This window comes from Arctopsyche grandis, chromosome 6, assembly GCF_051622035.1.
Source record: "Arctopsyche grandis isolate Sample6627 chromosome 6, ASM5162203v2, whole genome shotgun sequence".
Lineage (NCBI taxonomy): Eukaryota > Metazoa > Arthropoda > Insecta > Trichoptera > Hydropsychidae > Arctopsyche > Arctopsyche grandis.
The window spans coordinates 30,436,615-30,461,012 of record NC_135360.1 but is presented as its reverse complement, the minus strand read 5'-3'; the positions used below and the strand labels follow the sequence as shown (position 1 = coordinate 30,461,012).

Sequence of the window (24,398 nt, the reverse complement as noted above, 5' to 3'; positions counted from 1 at the left end):
CTTCTGTCTCTGCTCGTAGATTGTAAACCCAAAAAGCCCCGTACGTTTTTACTCCAATCATGGACCGGCGATTAAGCTCGCTTTGATCTTATAACAACACACGAGAATTTTTTTTATTGACCGTTTTACGTGTTCTTTAATGATCTTCTCGTAGTAAGTCTGTTCTGCTTTGAATTGAATGATCTTTTGATGGTGTCGATGAACTGTGCCGTTCAATTGTGGATGAATTATCTAGATTAGTTTGGAGTATTGTGGTTCTTTTTTTTCAACCTTTGTCTGGTTCTTCAGTACTGCCTGAAGGATTTTCTCTATGCATTGTTTGCTATGTTTATAAGCCATTTATTTTCCTTATCGTTAGTCATACGGAGCATTTAGAATAAGCGAAACGTAAAGGAGGTATGTAAGAAATACCTACATACATACGTCTTTATGCTAACGATATCTGCTTATTCAAATGGTTTTGATCTTAAGCTTGGGCCTTTCTTCAAGTTTCTATTATCTGTAGTATGCTTCCTATTATTCGTTATCTTCATATTGTTTGTTATTTCTTTGATTTCGCTTAAAGCGTCAACATTTATCTTTTTCATTCATAAAAATAGTTCTAATCTTATCTCTTTTGTATTTTGCTAACATACATATATACATACATATGTACGTATACGTATTTTGTTTATAAATTAGTAGAAAAGAGAAGGGGAAACTTATCGCTAGAAGTGTATACATTATACATACATACGATCAATCACATCAATATGTCAAACATTTATGATAAGAATTTATATTAGTATGTCAATAATGACTAATGATATGATTGTTTCATTGTAATTGCTTTCAAAACAACTTTCCTTTATATCTATGGAATTTTAGCTATCGAGTAACGTATGTAATGCCAAGTACTATCGCTAGTAGTAATTTCAGTTAAAAGCTGAACCTATCATGTTTGAACTTTTTTTAAATATTAAATCCGTACTTCTGCACTCCTCTGCATATTATAATGAGTACTTAAAATCCTTATTCATTATTATAGTCACTGCACATACATACTTTTTCACTATATTTTAACAATTCTATCAATTCTATCAATGAAAACCCTGGATACCATTACTTATCATAGTTGTACGCACCGTTTCACTTGCCTTTACTACCTGGCTGTAGGTTTTAGTGGTTGCATGTTAATTTGTATAAAAGGGTTTCAATTGCACGTAAACCTCTTATTTATTATGGAGAGCACTAAACTAAACTTTCAAAAAGCTCTCCGACGTCCATCGAGACATTTTCATGGAACTGCAATAAAATTGAGTACACATCAACGAGTGGGAGATTTACTGTTATGGTCCGTCCGCCTCTCATTGATATTCTGGTTGTTTTGTACCGGAAGCGTTGCACCTAAACAAATAACAAAGCACATTTAGCATCGTTAGTGGGTCTGGGTGTCACAGTGACACCTCAGTGCTAATGGGGTTCCCTTGTCCACGATTCAGTCGTCCCGAGGGAACCCTTGTACGTTTACAAGGTTCCTGAGAAATATTCGACGAATCTCTGTCATACACAAAATACCGAGACATTCCTCGCACAGACCGTCCATTCATAATACGTCGAAAGACTATTGATATTTATCTTCGTTGCAGAATTTATTCGAACATGGTAGGGCATAGGGGTCCATCGGAACGAGTCGATCGGTGCACTTAAATATGCATAGGTCTAATGTCTCATCGGTATCCATCACTGTCATCTTCAGACATGTGTGGAGATAAGGCAACATCTTTAAAGTGAGACATGAGTGTTGCTGGAATATTTCCAGATAACTTGCATTGAATTTTGTCCAGTTGTGTCCCATCTTATTGGAATCAAATCATTACAGAATTACCATTAGGAAATCCACAAAATATTGTGAATTCATCATCATCATCATCATATACAGCCGCTCACTATCCACTGCTGGATGAAGGCCTCGCCAACACGCTTTCACTCGTCTCTGTTTTACTCTCATCTGTCTCACTCCACAAATTTTCCTTATTTCGTCTACCCATCTTCTCTGTGGTCTTCTTTTTACCCTTTTGCATTCTCTTGGGTTCCATTCTAGTACTTCTTTTGTCCACCTTTCGTCCATTCTTCTAGCCACGTGGCCCACCCATTGCAATTTCAATCTCTTCACTCTCTCCACTATATCCACTTCTCTTATCATACTTCTCACCCATGTATTCCGTTTCCTATTTTTCCTCGTTATGCCAAGCATACAGCGTTCCATACTTCTTTGAGTGCATTTTACTTTATGTAGCATCTTGGCTTCGCATCCATACGTCATTACTGGCAAAACACATAGATCGAAAATAAATCTTTTATTGTGCTGAGAAAAATGATGGTTTTAGTCTGACAACGTTCGCAGTCTCAAAGTCGAATTTCCTCAATATTTTCACAGAGCTTCATCTGTTAAATGACAATGGCATTAAAGTCTACTATTTTATGTACTTTGCATTTGTTTCACTAGTGGATGTTTCATTTTCAATTACTAATTTTCAAGTTACCAATAATTAAATTGTTATGTGTATGTATGTATGCACGTGAGAATAACCCCTCGTTTGAATTTTATGAAAGTTTAATAGATTTATAATTACCCAGTTAACGTTGAAGATTTATTGCTGAGGGGTGATTTTTATGAATTTTTATTACGGTTTGAATTAAGTTATCGTAAATCAACTCGTAACAAAACGTATGCACGTTTGAAAGTCTCGTCCGAACACAATGAATACTTTGTAATAATTAAGTGGCGTTGTCAGTGGTGTAATTAAATGGAAATTCTGTGGAAAGCCCTCCCTCGTTCGCTCTCCCCAGTGTGGTAGGCAGACTTGTTGATCTTTTTAATTAAATATTATAATATAATGCATCCGAGATTCGCGGTATTTGTAATCTGTGGTTGTCGAGTGATGCGTTGAGTGTTTTTCGAGAGATTTTGGTATTTAATATGTGGCTGGGAAATTCTGTAGTTCTATTATATACATATATGTATTCATGCGAAAAGTTTGAAAACTCATCGTAATTACAGAGCCTTTTCATTATCTGATAATTGATATTTTAATTTAAAATATATTGACGCTCAATTTTTAGATAGACGCATGGTTTTATTTTATCGCTTTGAATTTGCTTTTAATATTCCCAATTAGTTTTTGTTTCAAAATGTGGTTTTTATTTGCATTGTGAACGGGCTAAAGTTTTGATTGATCAATTGAGGTTTTTTGTGAAATTACATTCGTTTATTTTACTATCCGTTCATTTATCAACGGCAATAAAATATATATATCCATTTGTTATAATAAATTTGTATGGGAATTTCATGGTTTTTACAAACTTTTTAATAGCTTCACTCTGTTAGCTCTGTGAAATTCCTGCCAGTCAAAAATTTGTGGTCTGATTTTGAAACACTTTAACTCTTTAGATCGCTTTGATATTTTACCGACATAAAGGAACTAAGCTTATGTCTCCGACATGAAATAAGAGGAGTTTAATTATTATCGAACTAATTAAAAATTACATCGAAATTTTGTTAGAAATTACATTAGATGACAGCTAGCTATCCAACTTAATTAAACAGTGTTAAAGCTATTTTTTACTGTCATTTGTTTGATAGGTAAGCTAACGTTTAACTAAATTTTTGGTCCAGTATTAATTACAGCTGATCAGCAAATTCTATGTGAATTTGCGAATTTGATGACTTTGATTTGTTAATACTGCAAAATGTTTATTCCATGTCAAATTACATATTTATTTATTTAAAGTTTGGACCATTGTAGCATTACAGGAATTCCCAATGCGCTTCAATGGTCAAAAATACAACAGAAAAGAAAAGAAACAAAATAATAACGTTAGAAATTAGACATGACAAAAACATAACATATATGTATATACACAAACAACCCATTTAACATAATTTAAAAATATAATAGCTATAAAATAGCGGATAATAATCATAATTACAAATTATAAAAAAACAAAGAAGGGAATGTCTTATAAAAGGAAAATAAATATGTATGTACATTTGTATTACATGCCAACTGTCGAAAAAAAACTGAAAATTTAATCAATGTACCGACTATTTGTTTTACTTGTTAACAATAAATGTATGTATGTATTATATATGTAGGTCGATTACAAACGGTCTTCTTAATATTCTTACCAAATTAAGAGTATCTTAAATTTTGTTTAAAATCAAGTTTGCTTATCAGATTCCGAACGAATTGTGCTAATCTAATTTATTTTGTGTATATTATGAGATTCAATGGTATACTATGACAGTGCTAATTGCACGTTCGATCCAATTTATACCGGTAGCATTATTTTTCGATGGTTGAATTTCATCTTGGTTTTTTTTTTGATTATTTTTGTACAATTTGAGCGTATTCATAAATCTGACAATAGGTAGCGCGGTACAATGGCGTGATGCAATATTATTTGAAATAGCATAGAAGCGAGTTGGCTTCGACTTCGCATTGCTGCTTTTGTGTTAAAATTGCAAGAGCTTCGTTGGCCTTTTCGCGTTGGTCGTTGTTACGAAACTTTTTCGTTGAAAACGGAGAAAGTTGCAAAAGTTCTCATCGCGTTCTATGTATATGTTCCACGTTCAGAGAGAGTCAAACTCTCTCTGTGCAAGTCTACAATTGAACTGGATACAATTCTATTGTTTCTTTTTTATGTCTTTTTACTTATTAGGCATTTTCCTTTTTTTTCATTATTTCATCTTCAGTTGAGTAGTAGCATTTAAAAGATTTCACTTTCATTCACCTGAGAAGATCAAAAAGTTTGGCCGAAATTTATGTAAATACATAGGTGTTCACAGAGATTAATCAAGGGTTTTAAATACACATTATTTCTATTTGGTCATATGTTTTGAGTACAAAATCTGATAAAAGTTACTGATTTATTGATTCTTAAAGCATTGTTTTTTTTTTTACATTATTAAAATGAAAATTGACTATTTCAGTAAAATTTTATTTGACTAGACGTTGAGAGGATTTCATAAAATTTTTATCTTTTTTTCGTCTCAATTTAGCGCAATCTGAAAAAAGTATTTTGTATGAAATATAAATACATATATGTATGTATATGTACACGAAGCTGTAATGCTACTTTTATCTTTTCATCATTCAATTAGAACATGAGCAAACAATCGTAAAAGTATGATTTTTTAAACTGATTCAATTATATGTATGTAAAATAGAGCAGAGTATGCATTCAGTATTACCTTTTTGTCAGAAAAGCATTTACCTTATGTAAAATATATACGCTTTAACAAACATCTATGTCTATGATTTTTTGTTTTTTAAATACTTTTTATTATTACTAAATTATGTTCACAATACATCTTATTGTTGATACAGAATTTCAACCAATATCTTGTCAAAGCATATTAATATATGTATATGTATATTGAAATCGTAAAATTGTTAAGAAATAGATCGAATTTTTCAGCCATATCGAGAATCGAACTCCGAACCTTCACATTTTGGTCGATTCGTATTTTTTACATACACATACATATTCTAATTCTTAATTTACTATCGCAGAAACTGTCGACGACGTGTCCGAACTACGACAAAGTTCAATTTGCATAACCGTTATGGCGTGCATGCGTCCTATTAGCAATTTGTCGGACGAAACGCTCGATAATCTTCTGTTAACGAGATTAAGTCAACGTCAGCAAAACACACAAACACACACACATACCCACCTAATATATCAGATATTCTCAAACCTGCCGATCCGTAGCCGTGTGTGTCTAAAGACCACACAGCTTTCGTGTGGGAAAATTTATGTGCTCAGATCCATTTATCATCGGTATCTGCGAACGACGTCGATTTATATACACACCCTTAAAACACCCCATCGGACGATAAACCCATAAAGTAAAATCACGATTTAACGGACTGATTAGCCGCCCTTTAAATCTGAACATTCATATACAGTTAACTTTGGGGTATGAACATGGTCGTTGGACTGATCTTCATATATATGTACGTACAATAGTTAGCTTTGTCGATTCAACTTCATATGGTTAACTTCGACGAATTAAACTGATCTTTTAACTGGCCGTTGAGTGCAAGTTTTTCTGTATTAGAGTGAAAATCTGTCTAAATTATCATCGGATATGACCATTTGAGAAGCGTTGACCCGTCGTATCCGTTGACCGAGTGGAGCGCACTGGTCGAACCGTTACGTGACTGCGTGATCTAAAAACATTCGTTTTTTTCTTCATTTATTTATTTTTATTATTTTCTGATGTAATTTGCCTTGTGTGCAATGTTGTACGTTGGCGTGTACCTTTTGTCTTTTTTCGGTGGCTAATTGCAGGTGCGATTATTATTGTTTGGGTTCGAATGGAACGGTACGAATGATAACACTATTAACGGTACAAACGGTGATTTTTTTTATATACATATAAAGAATGCAAAAGGAATACGCATTGACGAATTCGTCAATATTCAAATCGTATCTCTTTTTCGTAGAAAATTACCTTTACAGTTATGTACGTTCGATTTGATACGTTCTGAGAATCTAAAGAATTGTCACTCGCATAACTAATTCTATTTGTGCGCATTTTTATTACGAGTTTATTTTTGACAAATGAAGTAACTTTCAAAATACAAAAAAAAAATTGCTTTTTACAACGATTTGTTTTTTCCAACTACACTATAACTATCTAGGAATTATTATAAGTGAAATTATCCAATCTCATTCCACTAACTTGCAAATCTCAAGACTTTTTCGGTGTATTTCGTCGTCCAAACAAATATACGAAATTGTTTTACATAGTGAAATACTTATTTTACGAGATAAATATATAGGAGGAATTGATTTTTTATCGTTTTTTTTTTTTAATATTATAAAGGTAATGTGATGCTTAAAAATATATGAATTATCTCAAATGTCTTGTATATTAAAGATATTGCATATGTAAATTATTTATTGACTTACATATATATGTATAAATTCATATATTATTATTGCAAAAGATTAGGTTAGGTTGTAAAATACATTTATTTTATATCAATATTGTTCACATTGACAAGACGTTATATAGAGTCCAATACTTTCAAAGAAATATGGAACGCTATATGCTCAGTATAAAGAGGAGAGATAGGAATCGGAATACGTGGATGAGAAATATTACACAGAAGAGTTAATAATATAGTATAGAGAGTTCTGAGATTAAAATTACATTATGATGATGATTGTTTACATAGTATAATATTGAGATTAATTTCGAATGAGTGCAAATTTAAATTTTTCAAATCTTTTTAACCCTTTCAGGAGTACGACCGTACGGGTACGGGCAAAGTAAAATGGCCCCGCCAGAGTATGACCGTACCCGTACGGTTTGACACGTTCAATCACTCAAAATACTCTACCTCTCTCATTGTTCGACATATTAGCATCTCGTTTTTTTTAAAGTGTTGCTGAGGTTTCTCTTTCACTTTTGTGAATATATATTTTTGTATTCGAATAAAGAAACCGAATTTAACGAGGCGTGAAAGCCAGTTAAATTTTTATTACTGAACATGATGACAATTTTTTTTCTTAAGTAATATTTTCCACATGTAAAAACTATAAAATATGTTCCGAACGAATAACAGTGAAACGTATGACTAAATTTATTTCATTTGACCCTCATAAAAATAATTTAGCGTAAAATTATAGATTTATTTTCGAGAGAATTTGGTCCTGGATGCAAGGCAAAGCCGCCGCCGGGCAATAAATCAATCATATAATCGAGCGAAATATGTCAACTTTAAAACTTCCCACAAAATAAGAGTATTCACTCGGATTTTTCAAGTCAGTTGATTCCGAAAAAAAAACTCACTCCTGAGACGTTTCTGGTGTTCAAATTAACTCACTACTGAGTTATATTTTAAATAACCGCTTGTTACGTATATTATATAAATTGAGGGTAGGTGAATTGGGATTAATTTGAAATGAACACTGACATTAATATTTATATAAATATACGCCTAAAATCAAAAGTATCCACTACTTACTACACATAATTATAAATTTACATGTTAGGTATCGTGCAATAATTTTTATCGTTTTTCTTAGTATTGTCAGTAAGAATTAGTCAAGCATTGCATAATCTCAATAGAATCGATTTACTTCAGTTTCATATTAAAAAGCTTATTTTTACGGTACGGTTGATGTAATTGAATTGATTATCTCCGTTAACGGGCGAATAATCAATCAATTACTGACCACTCGAAATTCCAATTCGATAGTCAACATTTCGTGGTGCTCGAAGCGGCCCGCGATGTTCAATAACCACTATTTGGATATGTGTACTATTGCTTACATCCATACATATGTATGTATGTATATCAAGGCTCTGAAACGTTGGGATGGAATTGCAATTTGTGTCATTATCGGATTACATCATCGGCTGCATATATTCGTTATCGAATATGAACATGCATCTAAATATTTCAATTTGAACCGGTAGTGAATATTCGTGAAATATTCATTTTTAACTTTTTATATGACGAACTTGATCTTTGCAATTGTAAGGATTGACTGATTGATTTTCAACTGTTGAAAGTTTGTATTTCAATTCGGTTTATCGTACTTTAAAGCGATTGAAACAGCATTTTTTCATATTTGTAAATTTTGTTTGCAATATTTAAAATGCACAATTACAAATAAAGATTATATTTTTATGCTCAGTCTGAAAAATATCTGCTGTTTTCATTTTACTATGTATATATTTTTCTCTAAGAATAACAATGAACAATATTCATACAAAAGTGAGCTTTTTTGAATACACCTATTCTAATATTTTTTCTACCATTTCATACGAAAGATATTGAGATTAAAATTTACATACATATATTTCTACAGTATAAATTTTATTATTTTCCAGTATAATGTATATATTTATTTTAATCTAAAATACACATACCCATGCATATTATATATCGCAATTAAAATTGAATCAAATAATCATTAATATACATATTAACGTTACCTTTTTTCACATAAAATGTCATTAGAGATTTTTTTACATTTTAAATATTTATTATAATTGTACAGTATTGACACAATATTTTATAATTTTATGCTAATTTCGAATAATTTCCCTCTTTTCAGGCGGACGCAGCACTAAGACTAGCGATGGTATGAAGGAGCCAGGAACACTCGACGAAGTGGTATGTACACCGACACATTCACAGATTCTCAAACTATGAAGGTGCACTACACACCATAGAAGTGTATAACGCAATCCAATAATAAAAATAAATCGCGATCATTAGCTGTTACGTAGATTACGTAGAAATGAACACCTGTCGCTTAGTTCGCCTAGCGGTACATCAACCGTGCACAATTTTTACATCACATTTCTTGCATAGCTGCACTGGAATATGCACCGGTTAGTTGAGGTCAAATTGACACTATTACACTTGCCATTGTCCTACGATATAATCTAACAGAGAAAAATAACGGTTTTTTCTCATGATAATGTAATTTTATTCTAGCGATACATTGTCGAGATATGATCATGCCTCACTTGTTGTATAGACACTATGCTATTTATGTGTGGATTTCTGAGCGTTGTAATTGTACAATCGATGGCTTAACCCTTTGGATGCTGAGGTATTTTGATAGTCTTCGAGCATGATTGCCTGAAGGATCATAAAGGTTTGTTTGGGTAAAAATCTGGACACATAAAACAATACATACTGATTATGCGTTTATGGTAGAGATTTCCCCACTCGTTTCTCTCCCCTTCTTGTTTGAGAATTATCTCCCAAACTTTATTTATTTCTTACCTGGTAAATTTAGCCTAAGAAAACTATACCTATGTATGTATGTATTGTGATGTGTAAAATAAACATTCAATTTTCGTATAGTTTAGCTTAGAATAGAATATAAGCCATAGCGTATTGCACTGGTATAGCTATTGCCGGTCTCCGTGACAAGACAGAATGTTAAACGACAGAAAACGCAAATATCGGAAGGTAAAGATCGAAAATCGAAAGATCTTAAGTCGAAAGATAAAAAAAAAATGGTGCATGGTAAACGGTACATACTCACGTATATACTCACTTAATTTGCGCGAGCAGGATACAAGAGGAACAGGCTTTTCCTCCCGTATTAATGTGCGCGCGCAGAATACGGGAGGAAAAGTATGTTCCTCTTGTTCCTGTTGTATCCTGCTCGCGCAAATTAGATTAGACCCAGCTATTGCATACCAGTAGAAAAGTCGTGGTTTCAAGTCCCGGCCAAATTTGCTGCTGCCGAGATTTTATTTTTATTTTATCATTAATTTATACCAGGAAGGCCTAACAGGTGATCCCCATGTGCCTTCCTGGCCAGAAACATCATAGATTTGATACAAATATTATTAGTATTATACAAAGTACATAAATAGATATCAATTAATATCCACAGAGACGTCTATGGTCAAATTTGAAAATTTGCAGCATTTTTATACAATTCAGCGAAATTCGATATTGCTGAAAGCTCGAGATTTTGCGAGCAAATGGGTAAGGTTGTCAATTTGTTGGAACCGCTTCAATGAAAATCAGATAAATTGGCAAACTCTGATAGGAAACGATTGACCTGGAGTCACAAATCCAAGGTCTGGCCAGCAGAAACCAGTGGGATTTGAACCTGTGACCACTCCGTTCAAAGTATTATATGCTAACCACTAGTCGAGTCTGCTGGTTATTAAAAAACACAGACCGATCGTCGTTTTCTAGCTTAATTTTTTATGACGGATCCAATAAATTTGTATACTCCTCCTCCGTTTGTCGCAAATTTGAGTTATTAGCATCTCAAATTTGTTGAATCTTATAAAGTGCTACCGACATAATGTATTTCTGTCAAATTTTCTATTTAAAAAAAATGCTGATTGTCCATAGATGTCTCTATTGTATTATTTGTCCTGTTATGTTCGAAATTTTTTAAGTGATTATATACAAATAATCTAACCTAACTGTGATGGCACATGTGATATATGTATGTATGTATGTAATAAAATAAAATAAAAATAATGTATATTTTAAGCTCTTTTAACACCAGCATAATATAATAGCATTTGTTATTAATGTTAATAATTTAATAGCCTTTGTTTTCGACTCGAATTTTATTTTTTTAAATATAGCAAGTAGCAATTTATCTTCCAGGAAAATGTTCAAATCTGAGCCTAATTTATACCTTCTTGTGCTAATAAGCCGGTAATTGGCCAATGCTAATTATTATCAGGTGTCAGAATGTTATATTTAGTATTTTTCAGTATACTGAGAATAAACCTTGTAATAACACTCGGTTTGTTATTATTAGCGTTCAAATATGTACCTATAAATAAATCAATTATTGTGAAATGAAAGCTTCACAAACATATTATATATAATTAAATCGATCGAAAATTTTATCAGTGATTACAAAGTTCTCATCATTTTCACACGTGTGACGTCATCGATCGCGCGTTCGTGAGTCTCGGGCTTTACTGCAAATGACGACACGTACTTGGTTGTGCATTCAAAGGGTTAAAGATTAAAATTGGCGCGTAATTATAATAAAAGGACCCCCGATGGTTTCTCGGGAAGTGACGGCGCATTATTGGCATACAATGTATGTAGAATGTACATATGTACAAGTCGGCAACCGGTTCCGAGTAAAGTATGCACTTGATTTTTTCAGGTCGTCGCGACCCGGGTCAGACACCAGTAACCCAAAGATGACAAAACCGGTTTCTCATCGCCACTCAAAATACCGAATGTCCGTCTATTATCCGACCGATAAACACACGTGATTGCCCTGAATGCGCTTTGCCGACCATCATCCGAATCGGTCGTTCAGATCAATGAATTTTACGAGATCTGTAATATAATATAATACAACCGTGAAAATATTTCTCAGTACATAATCCGATAGTGTATGATGTAACATTTCAATAGGATCTGTGTATTTATTTTTTTTATTTTCCACTAAGTATCAATTTTGGCGATGATGAATCAGATCGACAAATATTTGATTTTCCGTATTGTTCAAATAACGATTGTACCCAATTGAAGTCTATTCATACTATCCAACATTGCAAGATTGTATAGTACGCATGCACTCGCTATTATGACGTCACTTTGTAGGTGAATATTTCCACAAATAAAACCGGTTTCGCTTGCTACGTTACAATGACTGCTGTATAATATGATTAGATTGTCTCTGTTACTGTCGTTACATGTACGACACGTACACATCACGGAAAATATTAATGTGTCCATATATAATAGAATGTACCAAAGAATAGCTTTTGTAATGTCGGTTGCCGGTTTATGCTGTGTCAGTAGGAATACACCTTTATACGTATTTTATAGTCATTTAGTCATATATGAGCCGCTAAAATTGAAAGTGGCATAAGTCAACTTCTCTTTATTGCGAGACGTATATTGCTAAACATTGGATATATATTTTTAACAATATTTAAAAGTATTGGTGGCCTATAAAACGTTTATTCTGCTTTTCATAGATTCTGGACATATCGAATTAAAATGATAACAATTTGTGAATTATGCCAAACAGAAATAGTGTTTTTGGAACTGAAAATTTAACTTTAAAATATAACGGCTCATATGCACCTGTAAAATTATAATATATAAGTAAAAAAAAACTTTTAAATGTCACGTGCAGTAAAGGTCATTGAATGTATTTAAAACCGTTATTATCTTTCGCATTTAAATAATATTTACACTGTTGTATAAAGGAAGAGTTTATTTTGTTTAAATTATAATTATTGGTCTGGTGACTTACAGTTTTCCCGCTGTATTGTGTAAAAGTTATGCTAAAAGTGTATGCAATTTTGTATAGAGTCCCGTAAATGATCATTATAAACGAAAGCATTGTTAGTCCTAATGATGTTCATGCAAAAAAAATGTATAAAATCATATTATTGACTAAGAAATAAATGAGGCAAACTCAATGCTATTAAGTGTATGAACCCACTTCGGTCCCGATATGTGCATTTTTAATTGAATTAAATATTTTAAATAATTATGAAAAAGAAAATGGATGGTTTTAGGTTTAAAATAAAGTAACGTTCAAACGAATCGGTAAATTTCCGAATTTTTGGCGGTTTTTCCAATCTTAAAGTTCGTTCAATTTCACGCTTGCACTCGTAGCGTGTGCTTCTACAGATTGGTCTGCGCTGAAAATTTCGCACAGCAGCGAATCAACTCTATTTGAACTTCAATCTGTTATTGAATTCAATTTCAAAAATAGTAATAAAGAAGTGACCGAATATATGGACAGACGCTTATCTAAAGTAGACGTGTAAGCGTTCTCGTAAATTTTTCGATTCGCATTGAGCTTTCCACATTTTCATCGCGCGAGATTCGTTTGGTTCTTCGCCAATGTCCACACAGGAAGTGTGTAATCATAGTGATTCAATTCCGGTGAACACGATGTCGTATAGATAAAACCCTATCATAAAAATATACGCTCGCACTGTGTAGTTTTCCTTTATTTTATCCTTTTTATTGAAAAAATGTTTTCCGATACCCTCGAGGTAAGAAGCACTCGCAATCGAGTTTTTTTTATCGGAAACGTCCAAGTCAAACATGCGATTTTATTTGTATATAATATCTACCATAAGGATGGAATGATGTAACATAAACAAAAATTTTCCTTGCATATTATTTTATATATTAATTTTAACTTTTCGCCTTTGCTATATGCTCCATTGGATACCATTTCAAATCTCGCAGTTCATCGATCAATCATTACAATTTTTCATGTAACTCTCTTCAATGTATTAATTTGGCATATTGTACAGCTTTTCATTTTAATTTCTAATCCACTGTGTTCATAATTTAGATTCAAAATTTAACTTTTTTTATAAGACCCACTTTTTTGGATCCATTAGCATCGGTCGACTACCGTTTTGATTGCGTTTTCCTAACAAAAGTGACGACTCACATCGTCGATTTGAACCAAACCATTATTATTATAACAAGTTAGCTCGACGGGCGAGCAGGTGAATCGTGCATTTTATCTTTTTATTCAATTTTATAATATCATCACAGAGCGTTGTGCCCAAAAAACGGTACTATTTTCGAGCGAACGTCACGGTGTCTTCACACATTATTACGCTCGTGAATGAAAAGCTCAGTGGAAACACGTTTCGAATTATACGTACAATAATGTTATATATCGTCATTCATTTTGCATATTACGCAAATAAATAGCACAATGGAAAACGGTCAGATAGCGTTAGCTTTACACTTGTCACAATGGCGCTAGATCGGGTTAGGTGAATGTGAAATTCAGTTACGAACGGTAGAACCGCTGGTTTTTAAACGGGTAATTCAATTTTCAGTTTGTACGCTAAATTGTGAAACTTTTCTTACGCTATTGTGTGTGTGTGTGTGTACAAGTACGGTTAGTGGTTAGTCCTAACGGGAAAGAATAATAATTTATCACATAATGGTTGTTAACTGGTTCGAAATTGACAGAACTCATTATGCTCTTTATCAGTCGAAGATATGTGTCAGTATGCCAGTTTTGTTGTTAATTAATTCATTTGCATTTAAAATTCACGATTTATTGTTGTCAATTTTGTGCTATAACATTTAAGTATGTATATCTTCATTTAAAATAAATTAAAGTGATTGCATTGCAGACCTAAGAATTTTTCAACACAATCAAATTTTTTTACAGTATATTAATTTGATTTGTTTAAATCGTATTTATATGGTGATTTATGTATTGAAGTAATATTTAAGGGGAAGAGGGAGAGCTTAATTATTAAAACCCCTGAAGAAGATCATTTTATTAGTCTTCTAATATCTGAATAAATCAATTTTTACAAGCCTCATATCAAGTTGATTTCGCTTTTTCGTCCGACAAAATTTGGGTTTTATATCCACACTTCCGATCGTTTTCAAACTTCGCCCTTTTGCTCGGTTTGGTCATCAATATATGTGGAAATCAAATCCGCCAGTACGATGGTGAAAAATAATCGTAATAGACACGTTTAAAAAATGATACAATTTCGATCTTTTTGACGTTTAATGGTATGTTGCTGTATTTATCTGCCTCTCTGCCAGCATTGGGTTTTATCAGATTTTAATTGTTTAAACGCCTATAACTTTTTCATTTTCACACTATGTCACATACTTTTAATATAGAATAAAGTTCAAGAAGCCTTGATTAATATCTTGATTACTGTATTTATAATTTATTTGTTTACTTCTAAGCACTAATTAGACAAACAATACAGCGTCACATTTCTCGGAACACAATTTACTATACTAAATTGTAGATTTAGCAAAGTTTTAAGCCGCGGGCTAACGTGTGGGAATCTCGGGAACAAACCACAGAATTTATTAGACGAATATCGTTTAAATAAAATTCTCATAAATACTCGTATCTTCCCACGAAAGGTTTTTCTCATGCTGCGTCTTCGATATTTTCGCACTCGATCACTTCATCTCAAACTTTCACCATACAATTAGCTATCATACTACATACATACGTACATATATACATATTACTGCGTAACATTTAACTCTTCTTTTTCTTTTCTCTTTTTTTATGGTGTTTTTCCGCGCCATATCTCGAGAGGGTAATTTCGGTGTAAATAAGGGGGGTTTCGGTAGAAAAATAAATGAATCCCAGGGGCGGCGCGTGACGATCTCGTAATGTGCTAGCATTAAAAAGGCATTAAGGGTCCCCTATCGAGGCGCCTTTGTCGTCTCCCACAACCCAAATGAGTGACCGCCTTCTGTGGAAAATGCATTTTCACATTTTCGCACTTAACTTGATTTATATCACACTTTATAAGTTTATTTGACCGTTGTCAGACAACGGTTAACTAAAATTACACACTTTCAATAAGTATGGCACGTACTGTTGTAAGCGTTAGCTATACTTAAAGTTCAAAACTCCAATCTGAATGTTTTTTAACGTTAAACTACATTAACTCGTGAGGATATATGTATATGAAATTTGGCATTTTTGAGAACATTTTTTGCAGAAAAATCGACCGAAATCCATCTAGCATAACATTTTTTTAACGACGAGCAATTTGTCCGCCAACATAAACGGCTTTTATTTACAACATAAGACATTACTATCAGTTGAGTGTTTTATTTGTAATGGTCGCCATTTTCCAAGGCTTAAAATATTATTAAATAACTACTGGCCTGGTGTAGACGAGTTCATAATGAAGATGAGCACCATAAAATGAACGATCAGATGACAGAAACTGATAAAACAGAAAATTTTGTCCATAAAACGTTACCCAGCAACAATCTTGAGATATTTGCTTCTTGTAAGATCTGTCTATGACAACTTTCATAGTTTGTTAGAGACTTCTCTGTCAATAAATTACTAGTCAGTACTCGGCTTGAGCAATAATACTAAGAATAGCCAATTATAGTAACTAACATTAGTTACCTTCAAGACTTACAGTTAGTTCACAATATTGCTACAAAGTTATGTAAAAATGTTTGAACTCTAGTTAATTCTAACGACCTAAAATACAATATGAAACAAATGAATCTGAGTAAAATAGCAAGTCTGATATATTTAATGCATTATACGTACATATTCAAACTCTTCATATATATATATATATAATATAATTCAATGAACCTTCTTATCGTAATTGTAGCGCTTTGGGGTTTCAGCCGAGACTTTGGGGGAGATTTCAGGATCGTGACCTAGACCTTCGACTTCATGCATATGTACATACATTATGCAATGTAATAAAACAGTTTGAGAGTCTCCGCTCGTCTCGCATCTAGTCATATGTAAATGAGGTGCGTGCGGTTGCCCCCCGATCGCGTATTATCCGGACTCTACTGACCGTGTGATGCATAAATTACTCGGGGAATGCAGACGGTAGCATTTTGTGCCCTGATGATTAATGGCGAACGAAGGTAGCCTATTATTATTGCCGTTATTATTATAGTTCAAATCTTTTTCACTAATAACCACGTCCGACGAACGGTGCCAGCTCTACTCCATTCATTCATGATTTAAACTCAACAAGTGGCGCACATCACGCGTCGCTTTAAAGACCCACTTTTGGAACGATCATTACATACAATCATTAAATTAAACATGCTCATGTCCAAATGTGGAATTGCACGTATTTAATTGTTTGCTTCGATATATTATTGACGCAGAACTATAATCATTTGTGTGGATAGACATTAGCGGTCGCCTTTAAGTCCGAGATTGTTACTGACAAAAGCAATAATGCTTATATTGTTGAATGAAATAAAGATTATGATAAATACAAATATTATTATATAATGTAGAACGCATAAATATCCATTCTTTCTTCACAATGATCGTTTTTTTCCCCTTACAATTAAGAATGAAAATTTATAATTTAGGTTTTTTGTTTAAGAGGGCTGGACCATAGATGTATAATACATAGATCCGCCCTCATGGTTTATACTGGTCTCCCTTTTGGCGCATGCAAAATACATGGCGCATGCACACTTTTCTCTCAGTAGGTTAGTAGCTTCTAAGTAGGAAAGGTCGATTGCGGAGATCTTGTCGATAGATATGCGGAGATCTTTTCATCTTTTCGTCACTAACTGAGGGGTGCGGGGGGTTTAACTAGCGGGGGGAAGTGAAAAAAACTTTTTTTTCCCCAACTTCCTCCCCGCTAGTTAAACCCCCCGCACCCCTCAGTTAGTGGCGACAAGATCTCCAACGAAATTTGTTGTAATGCCATATCTAGTATATTCTAGATCTATGGGCTGGACCCCAACGCCTTGTCCATACAAACATATTAGACTTCTCCCTTCCTCAATTATGTCACTAGAGAAATAACTTTTTAATATACTACTTATATTCACCATAGGCATGTTTTAACAATGATATTTTTAACAATATTCCCCCTCACATTAAGCTTTTTTATTGCTCCTTTTCTTGCTTTAAATTACTATTGTTTGACCGTTTTCTATCACATATACATATATGTAAATCCTATATATAGCACTATTCAATGCCTTTCTTCTTTGTTTTTGTTTTTTTTCATGGTTTTTATTAATTTTTAAAAACTCTTTTAGTGTCATTATATACATATATGTACGTTCTAATGCTATTTGTTTTTTTTTTAATAAATAAATAGTTTGAAAGGTGTCTTACAATTAGTCTGCAGTACTACGTCAAAGTTTAGTATATATGTACATATGTACCTATACAAAGTCCTGTAAAAAAATCGTACCAAACGTAATTATTGTCAATTTCAATGATCAAAAGGCAAATAAATACATATATTGATTTTGATTTTTAAATGCTTTTTATTATTACGAAATGTTCACAATACATCTTATATCTATTTTAATAACTACTGATCTACTGATCATTTTCTATTTTACAATTTTAATTTAATTTTGTTAGTAATCATAGTATTATTATATTTTTCTAATGTTAATGTTCAGCATAATAGGAAAAATAGCTCAAAAACCTATTGTGGTTTAATTTATGGTAAATTGTATGACAATTTGTGGCAGAAAGTCCCGTAAGTGATCGTAATAACTAAAAATCATCGTTAATTTCAATGATGTCCACGAAGCAAAACTATAATAATTCAGCAATGACAACTATGAAATAACTGAATCTTTATGAAACAGCATTTTTGCAATTTTAATTTCCTCCAGAAACACAACAGACTAATCCTCTTCGCAGGTAATTTTTTCGTATGAATCTTTTATGTCAAATTTGCCGCGCGGAATTTTCGAGGTAGGTTCAAATTTGAATTGCGAATAATTTAAGCGGTTTGTTTTCTTATGTAATGGTTATACATTGTTCCAGTTGAACAGTGTAGATTAAGTATAGTAGTTAGTGTATTTATGTATTTACATTGACTTCAAATGCTGACGTATTGTTAGGCTCTCGTGAAACTTTTGTACTGCGTTGTTGTATACTTGTTTTGATTTGGAATGTATTTGAAAGCCTTCAGCGGTGAATAGACTTGCTGAAATTAAACTTGAAACATAGTTCAATGTATTCATAAGGTGCTTGGATTAAATTGGAGGAATGTGAGGTGCCGTTTTGATGATTTTCAACTGTCAAATACAAAATTTCGATTTATTACATATTTAAATTTTAATTTGATCGTAGATTTCACAAAGTTCAATTGATTGTTAGATTTTTTACTTTATCTATGTGTTTAGGTATTTTTTAAAGTAACATTTGGTTTTCTAGACTTTTTTAGCACACATCTCAAATGCCACACTCTCCCCTTAATTAATGCATTTCAACATTTATCTGCAGATCTACTATAATTTCGCAACAGCGCTGATAGAAATTCGCTTACAAATATCATGGGAAATACCTCACAATTTAAAGGTCAACTTAACAGGTTTATTTATACGACACACTACATTGGAAGTTTTAGAGATGCAAATCAATTCCGATTCCAAACCGCTGAAATACTCTGCAATCAAGTCGGTTTACCAGAACCGGCAATCAAGTCCACCTTTGACGTGCACATACACCACTCGATTCCGATCTAACGATTTAATTTATCGAACTATATACACACAGAGCACTAATGAGGTACGCAACAGTCCCGTGGGCAATGGTATTTTCCACGAAACGAAAAAAAGAAAAAAAATCACGTGTATAATCTCACAGTGCATTCAACGCAGTGACCCAAATTCTTTCGGGTAGTATTCACCGAGTGTTTACATTTTGCATGGGCAACGCCGGTTAATTATAGCTCCAGTGCCTACCCTGGGTACTTATTATTATTGTATGTGTACCTGGAACTTGAGTCGGTCTTGAAAACAACCGCAAGGTTGTAAACCTGATCTGTATTCGAACCCGTGACCGGGGCACCGAGCCAAGTGCGTCAAACCAGAACAATCTGTTTGTGTATGGAGATAGAGTTGCATAGGAAAATTTTATCTGATGCAATTTTTAATGGTATTTTTTCAGGGAGTATAGGATGTATGAAATTTGCATGTAATTCAAAATTTGTTATGTATTTTCATTGCATATTGATGAGACTCGTTGACATTCGTTTGCGAGGTTAAATATTTGCACTGCTCTGTCAATTCTATCGATTGGGTTTGAGATGTAATATTTGGTGCAAATGTCAAACTTGTTTATTCTGTATGCAGTATGCAGTATTGATCTTTTAAGTTGAATTTTTATTTATTAAATTTGACTTATTAAATTAAATTTTATTTCTTAAATTTAGTGACCATATATATTTCGCTTCTAATGAAAGTTTCCAACTTTGTTTAGATTCAAATTCATATTATGTATTATTAACTAAAACAAATTGACAAATTAAGTGTTTGTACATACATTCGTACCTAGGCATAATGAAAATCGTGGTCTATTTTAATTTTTTACGGGCTATTACCTAATTTTAATTAAATTCCGTCAAACATCAAACATTCTTCAACCGTGTCAAGCTTTCACAGGTTAAAATACCAATATCTAAAAATAGCTTTTGATTTTACTTAAGCGAAAAATTTATAAATTGTAGGTATATTTTTGACCTATATTTGACGTTTAATGTGATTTTATATAACCCTAATATATGCACATGTTATTATTATTTTGAAAATATTCAACATGAAATTTTTTTACATGGAAAATTTTATCGATTCCTTACGAATAAAAAAATCCAATGGCTTGTTAAGATTCAATTCACAAACATCAGTTTATAAATATAATTCATATATTGAATAAAATCGCTTTTCGCTTTTCTCCAAGCGACGATAATGGGTCTTGCTGAATGCTCGGTAATATTCAACTTCGGTTTATAGAGCTTCATGTGGATTATCGGTTTTATTTATTATTTACAAACACAGCGATATATATTGAAAAATATAAAGCGGATGTTTAAGTTCATTGTTGATTTTTTTGCATCTAGAATGAATCTATCGTCGAGGGAAAAGCTGATGTGGAAAAATCGATAAAAACGTATTCATCATCACATCGTTTTGTTTGTCGATGTGTGGTGGCGATCAAAAGCTTATCGAATACTGAATAGTTTGTTTATTTACATAGATAGATATGTGTGGATTTGTGCTATTTAGTCAGTGTTTGTTTATATTGACCGGCTAAAATGTAGTTCTATATTTGTGTTTCCGAACTAATACACGGAAATCGCCGAGATGCAGTTTAATTTAGATTATATGTATAACGCGCGTTCGAAATAGTACGGTTTTATGAGCTTTAATTATACGAGAGTAGATCTTAAAAGCGATGAAGTTTTAATATGTACGGAATTTATGGTTCTTCTGGTTTGATTTAGTAAGAGCGGTTTTCTTAGAAACTGTCGTTTAATTTTTTAAGGTAGATTTACAGACGTTTATAACTGACTAAACACTATCAGTAACAGTTACAAGAACATATGTATTTTTATCGCCCATAAATTTCCTATTAATTTTGGATTATCGTTCTCATTTTAATGCTTTATAAATATAATGGGAAAGAATGCCGTTTTGTAAAAATAATTGACACTAAGCCTGGTGACTCACAGCAAGTACGCAGTTTTACGTTAGATATGTTAAAAATGTAAGAAATTTTGACGTCAACGACAATAATATTTCTAAATGTATGTAAACTAAATATATGTAAACTATTGTCCATTTTAATGACGTCCACAAAGGAAATGCCAATGATGAATTCCACAAATTGTGCTATTTATGTATTTAATAAAATATTTTTGACCTAGAACTAAATTTGTTGCTATTACTGTATACTATATTACTATTTTTCACGTACTTGTATCATTTAATATAATGATAATAACGATTTACAACAAAAATAATAAGTTTATCCGGTTTGATTTTTAAATGCTTTTTATTATTACAAAATTATGTTCTTATATCTATTTTAATAGCTATTTAATTATATATTTAATTATATACTGATAATTTTCTATTTTACAGATTTAATTTAATTTTGTTAGTAATCATAGATTGTTCTAATGTTAATATACAGCATAATAGTAAAAAGAGCTCAAAAACCTATTAACAATTCTTATAAATGCTCATAATACATCTAATACATAATAATAATTAAAGATTCTCGAAAGCCGATGACCTAAAGCAGATTGTGTTTAGTTAATCTATGTTTATACCTGAAAGGTATAGACATTTTTTTGTAATCACCGAGACTCTTCACAAGTGTGTTAGTATGGTTATTAGTGATTCTGTCATATAATCTACTGGTTTTTTTATTAGTAATTTCTGTAACAAACAGAATATTATTTATGGCATGCAGTTCTTTCAAGTTAGTATATATGGGTGTATTATAAATTATTTTTAGTTTATCGGGTGACTTACAGTCGGTAGTATTGCGTTAAATATATGCTAAAAATGTTTTGCATGAAGTCCTGTAAATTACCACAATTAACGAAACTCTTGTGAATTCCAATGATGTTTGCAATAGAAGACAATGGCGATAAGGAAAAAATATGTCAGTCAAATCATTTTAAAACGGGTAATTGAGGTGTTATTTTTAAATCCTAAGATATAACGTACTTTATTCCAAGCTTAAATACATCTGGTGAATACTGATTTAATTTTTTTATGTATTTCTAATAATAAATTGAATTTTACTGTCCGTATTTGATTTTATTTACCTATATATGTACATGTCTATGAATTTCGTTTATGCATTTTGTATGTACATATATTAATCGCGTTGTTAAAATAAATTGCACATATTGAAATTGGAGTGGCTGTCGACCGATCAGTCGATACTGCCAAATTATCACCCGTCATATTTGACGGAAAATCACACTTCAATAAACCAACAAGCCTGACATTGGAATCGTAACGCAGCATATCGAATTACACGTCGCGTCGACTCTTCGACACTTCAGAGCCGCTCTTTCGCATACACATATATATTCCGAATATTTATAATTTATTCATGACTTTCGTTCGAACAACGGAAATTAAACCGATAAACATGTTTTGCACCCGTTATAATATACGCAAAACAATATACAATAATATTTCCGAACAATTGAGCTTTTCATTTGCTCTGCGAGGTCGCTTGATTGGCTCTTTTTCCAAGTTCGGCGACCTGTCAAACGCAGCGCGTCGAACTATCGAAAATATAATATTACAAATATCCGATATATCTTTTGTACATTGGGTTCGGTCGTTTGCCAAAAAGGGAAATTGTTCGAAAGCTGTGGCACGTCAGTTGCACACTTCAAAGGTAATTACGCCATTTATTATTTTGTGTTTTCTTTTTCATAATTGATTTAAACATTGTTTGTTCAACATAATACAAATTTTGATATACATATGTATGTAAGTACACATATGTCGTATTTTTAAAGCTTCTGAAAATAATTGATAGTAAACAAGGATGGTCTACGATACGATATTATTTGCATTATTTTTTTATTTTACGTAGATCATCATCATTTACAGCCATTCGCCATCCACTGCTGGATGAAGGCCTCTCCAACACGCTTCCACTCGTCTCTGTTTTACGCAACACTCATCCATCTCACCCCGCACATTTTTCTAATTTCGTTCACCCATCTTCCTTGCGGTCTTCTTTTTACCCTTTTGCATTCTCTCGGGTACCATTCAAGCACTTCTTTTGTCCACCTTTCGTCCATCCTCCTAGCTACATGACCCACCCATTGCCATTTTAATCTCTTCACTCTATCCACTTTGTCCACTACTCTTGTCATACTTCTCACCCACGTGTTCCGCTTTCTGTCTTTCCTCGTTATGCCAAGCATACAGCGTTCCATACTTCTTTGAGTGCATTGGATTTTATGTAGCATCTTGGCGTTCAGTGTCCAAGTTTACGTAGATATATACCAGGAAAGCCCAACATATATTTAAAATACTAAATAATAATCATTATAAATATCAAATGTCCAATATAATATAATAGAATAATATAATACTATGATTACTAATAAAATAAAATAAAATTGTAAAATAGAAAATGATCAGTAGATCAGTAGCTATTAAAATAGTTATAAGATGTATTGTGAACATAATTTCGTAATAATAAAAAGCATTTAAAAATCAAAATCAAATGTCCAATCTCATTACATTCAACGAAATCACTCACCTCAGAGGCCACTCGCTTGATTGATCAGAGATTCCTTATTTTCAAACAGAGTGGTTTCAGTTTTGAATAATCTTCCCAATGATATTGTTATTTTTTATTGTAATATACAAATATGTATAAATTGATATAATATGTAAAAATCAAACCCTTTGAATCTATCGGCTTTGCCGCCTCTCCCAACGATCGACTTGGAGCCACAAATATCCCAGTCTGACCAGCAGTATTAAAGATTAGCACGGGATCGAACCCGCTAAACATAAACGCAACCACCGAGCCATACTGCTGACTAATATGTTACAGTTGAAGAATATCATGCAGATGTA

At 32.5% G+C, this 24,398-nt stretch overlaps 1 protein-coding gene across 6 annotated transcripts in view; it reads left to right on the top strand.

Moving 5' to 3' along the window:
• Positions 1-24,398, top strand: part of ASPP (Ankyrin-repeat, SH3-domain, and Proline-rich-region containing Protein) — a 436,173-nt gene that overhangs the window by 189,792 nt on the left and 221,983 nt on the right. For all 6 annotated transcript variants that reach the window (XM_077432022.1, XM_077432018.1, XM_077432021.1 and 3 more), the window contains one exon: positions 9,127-9,185. In XM_077432022.1, coding sequence (XP_077288148.1) covers positions 9,127-9,185 — 59 coding nt within the window. The remainder of the gene's footprint in view (positions 1-9,126; positions 9,186-24,398) is intronic.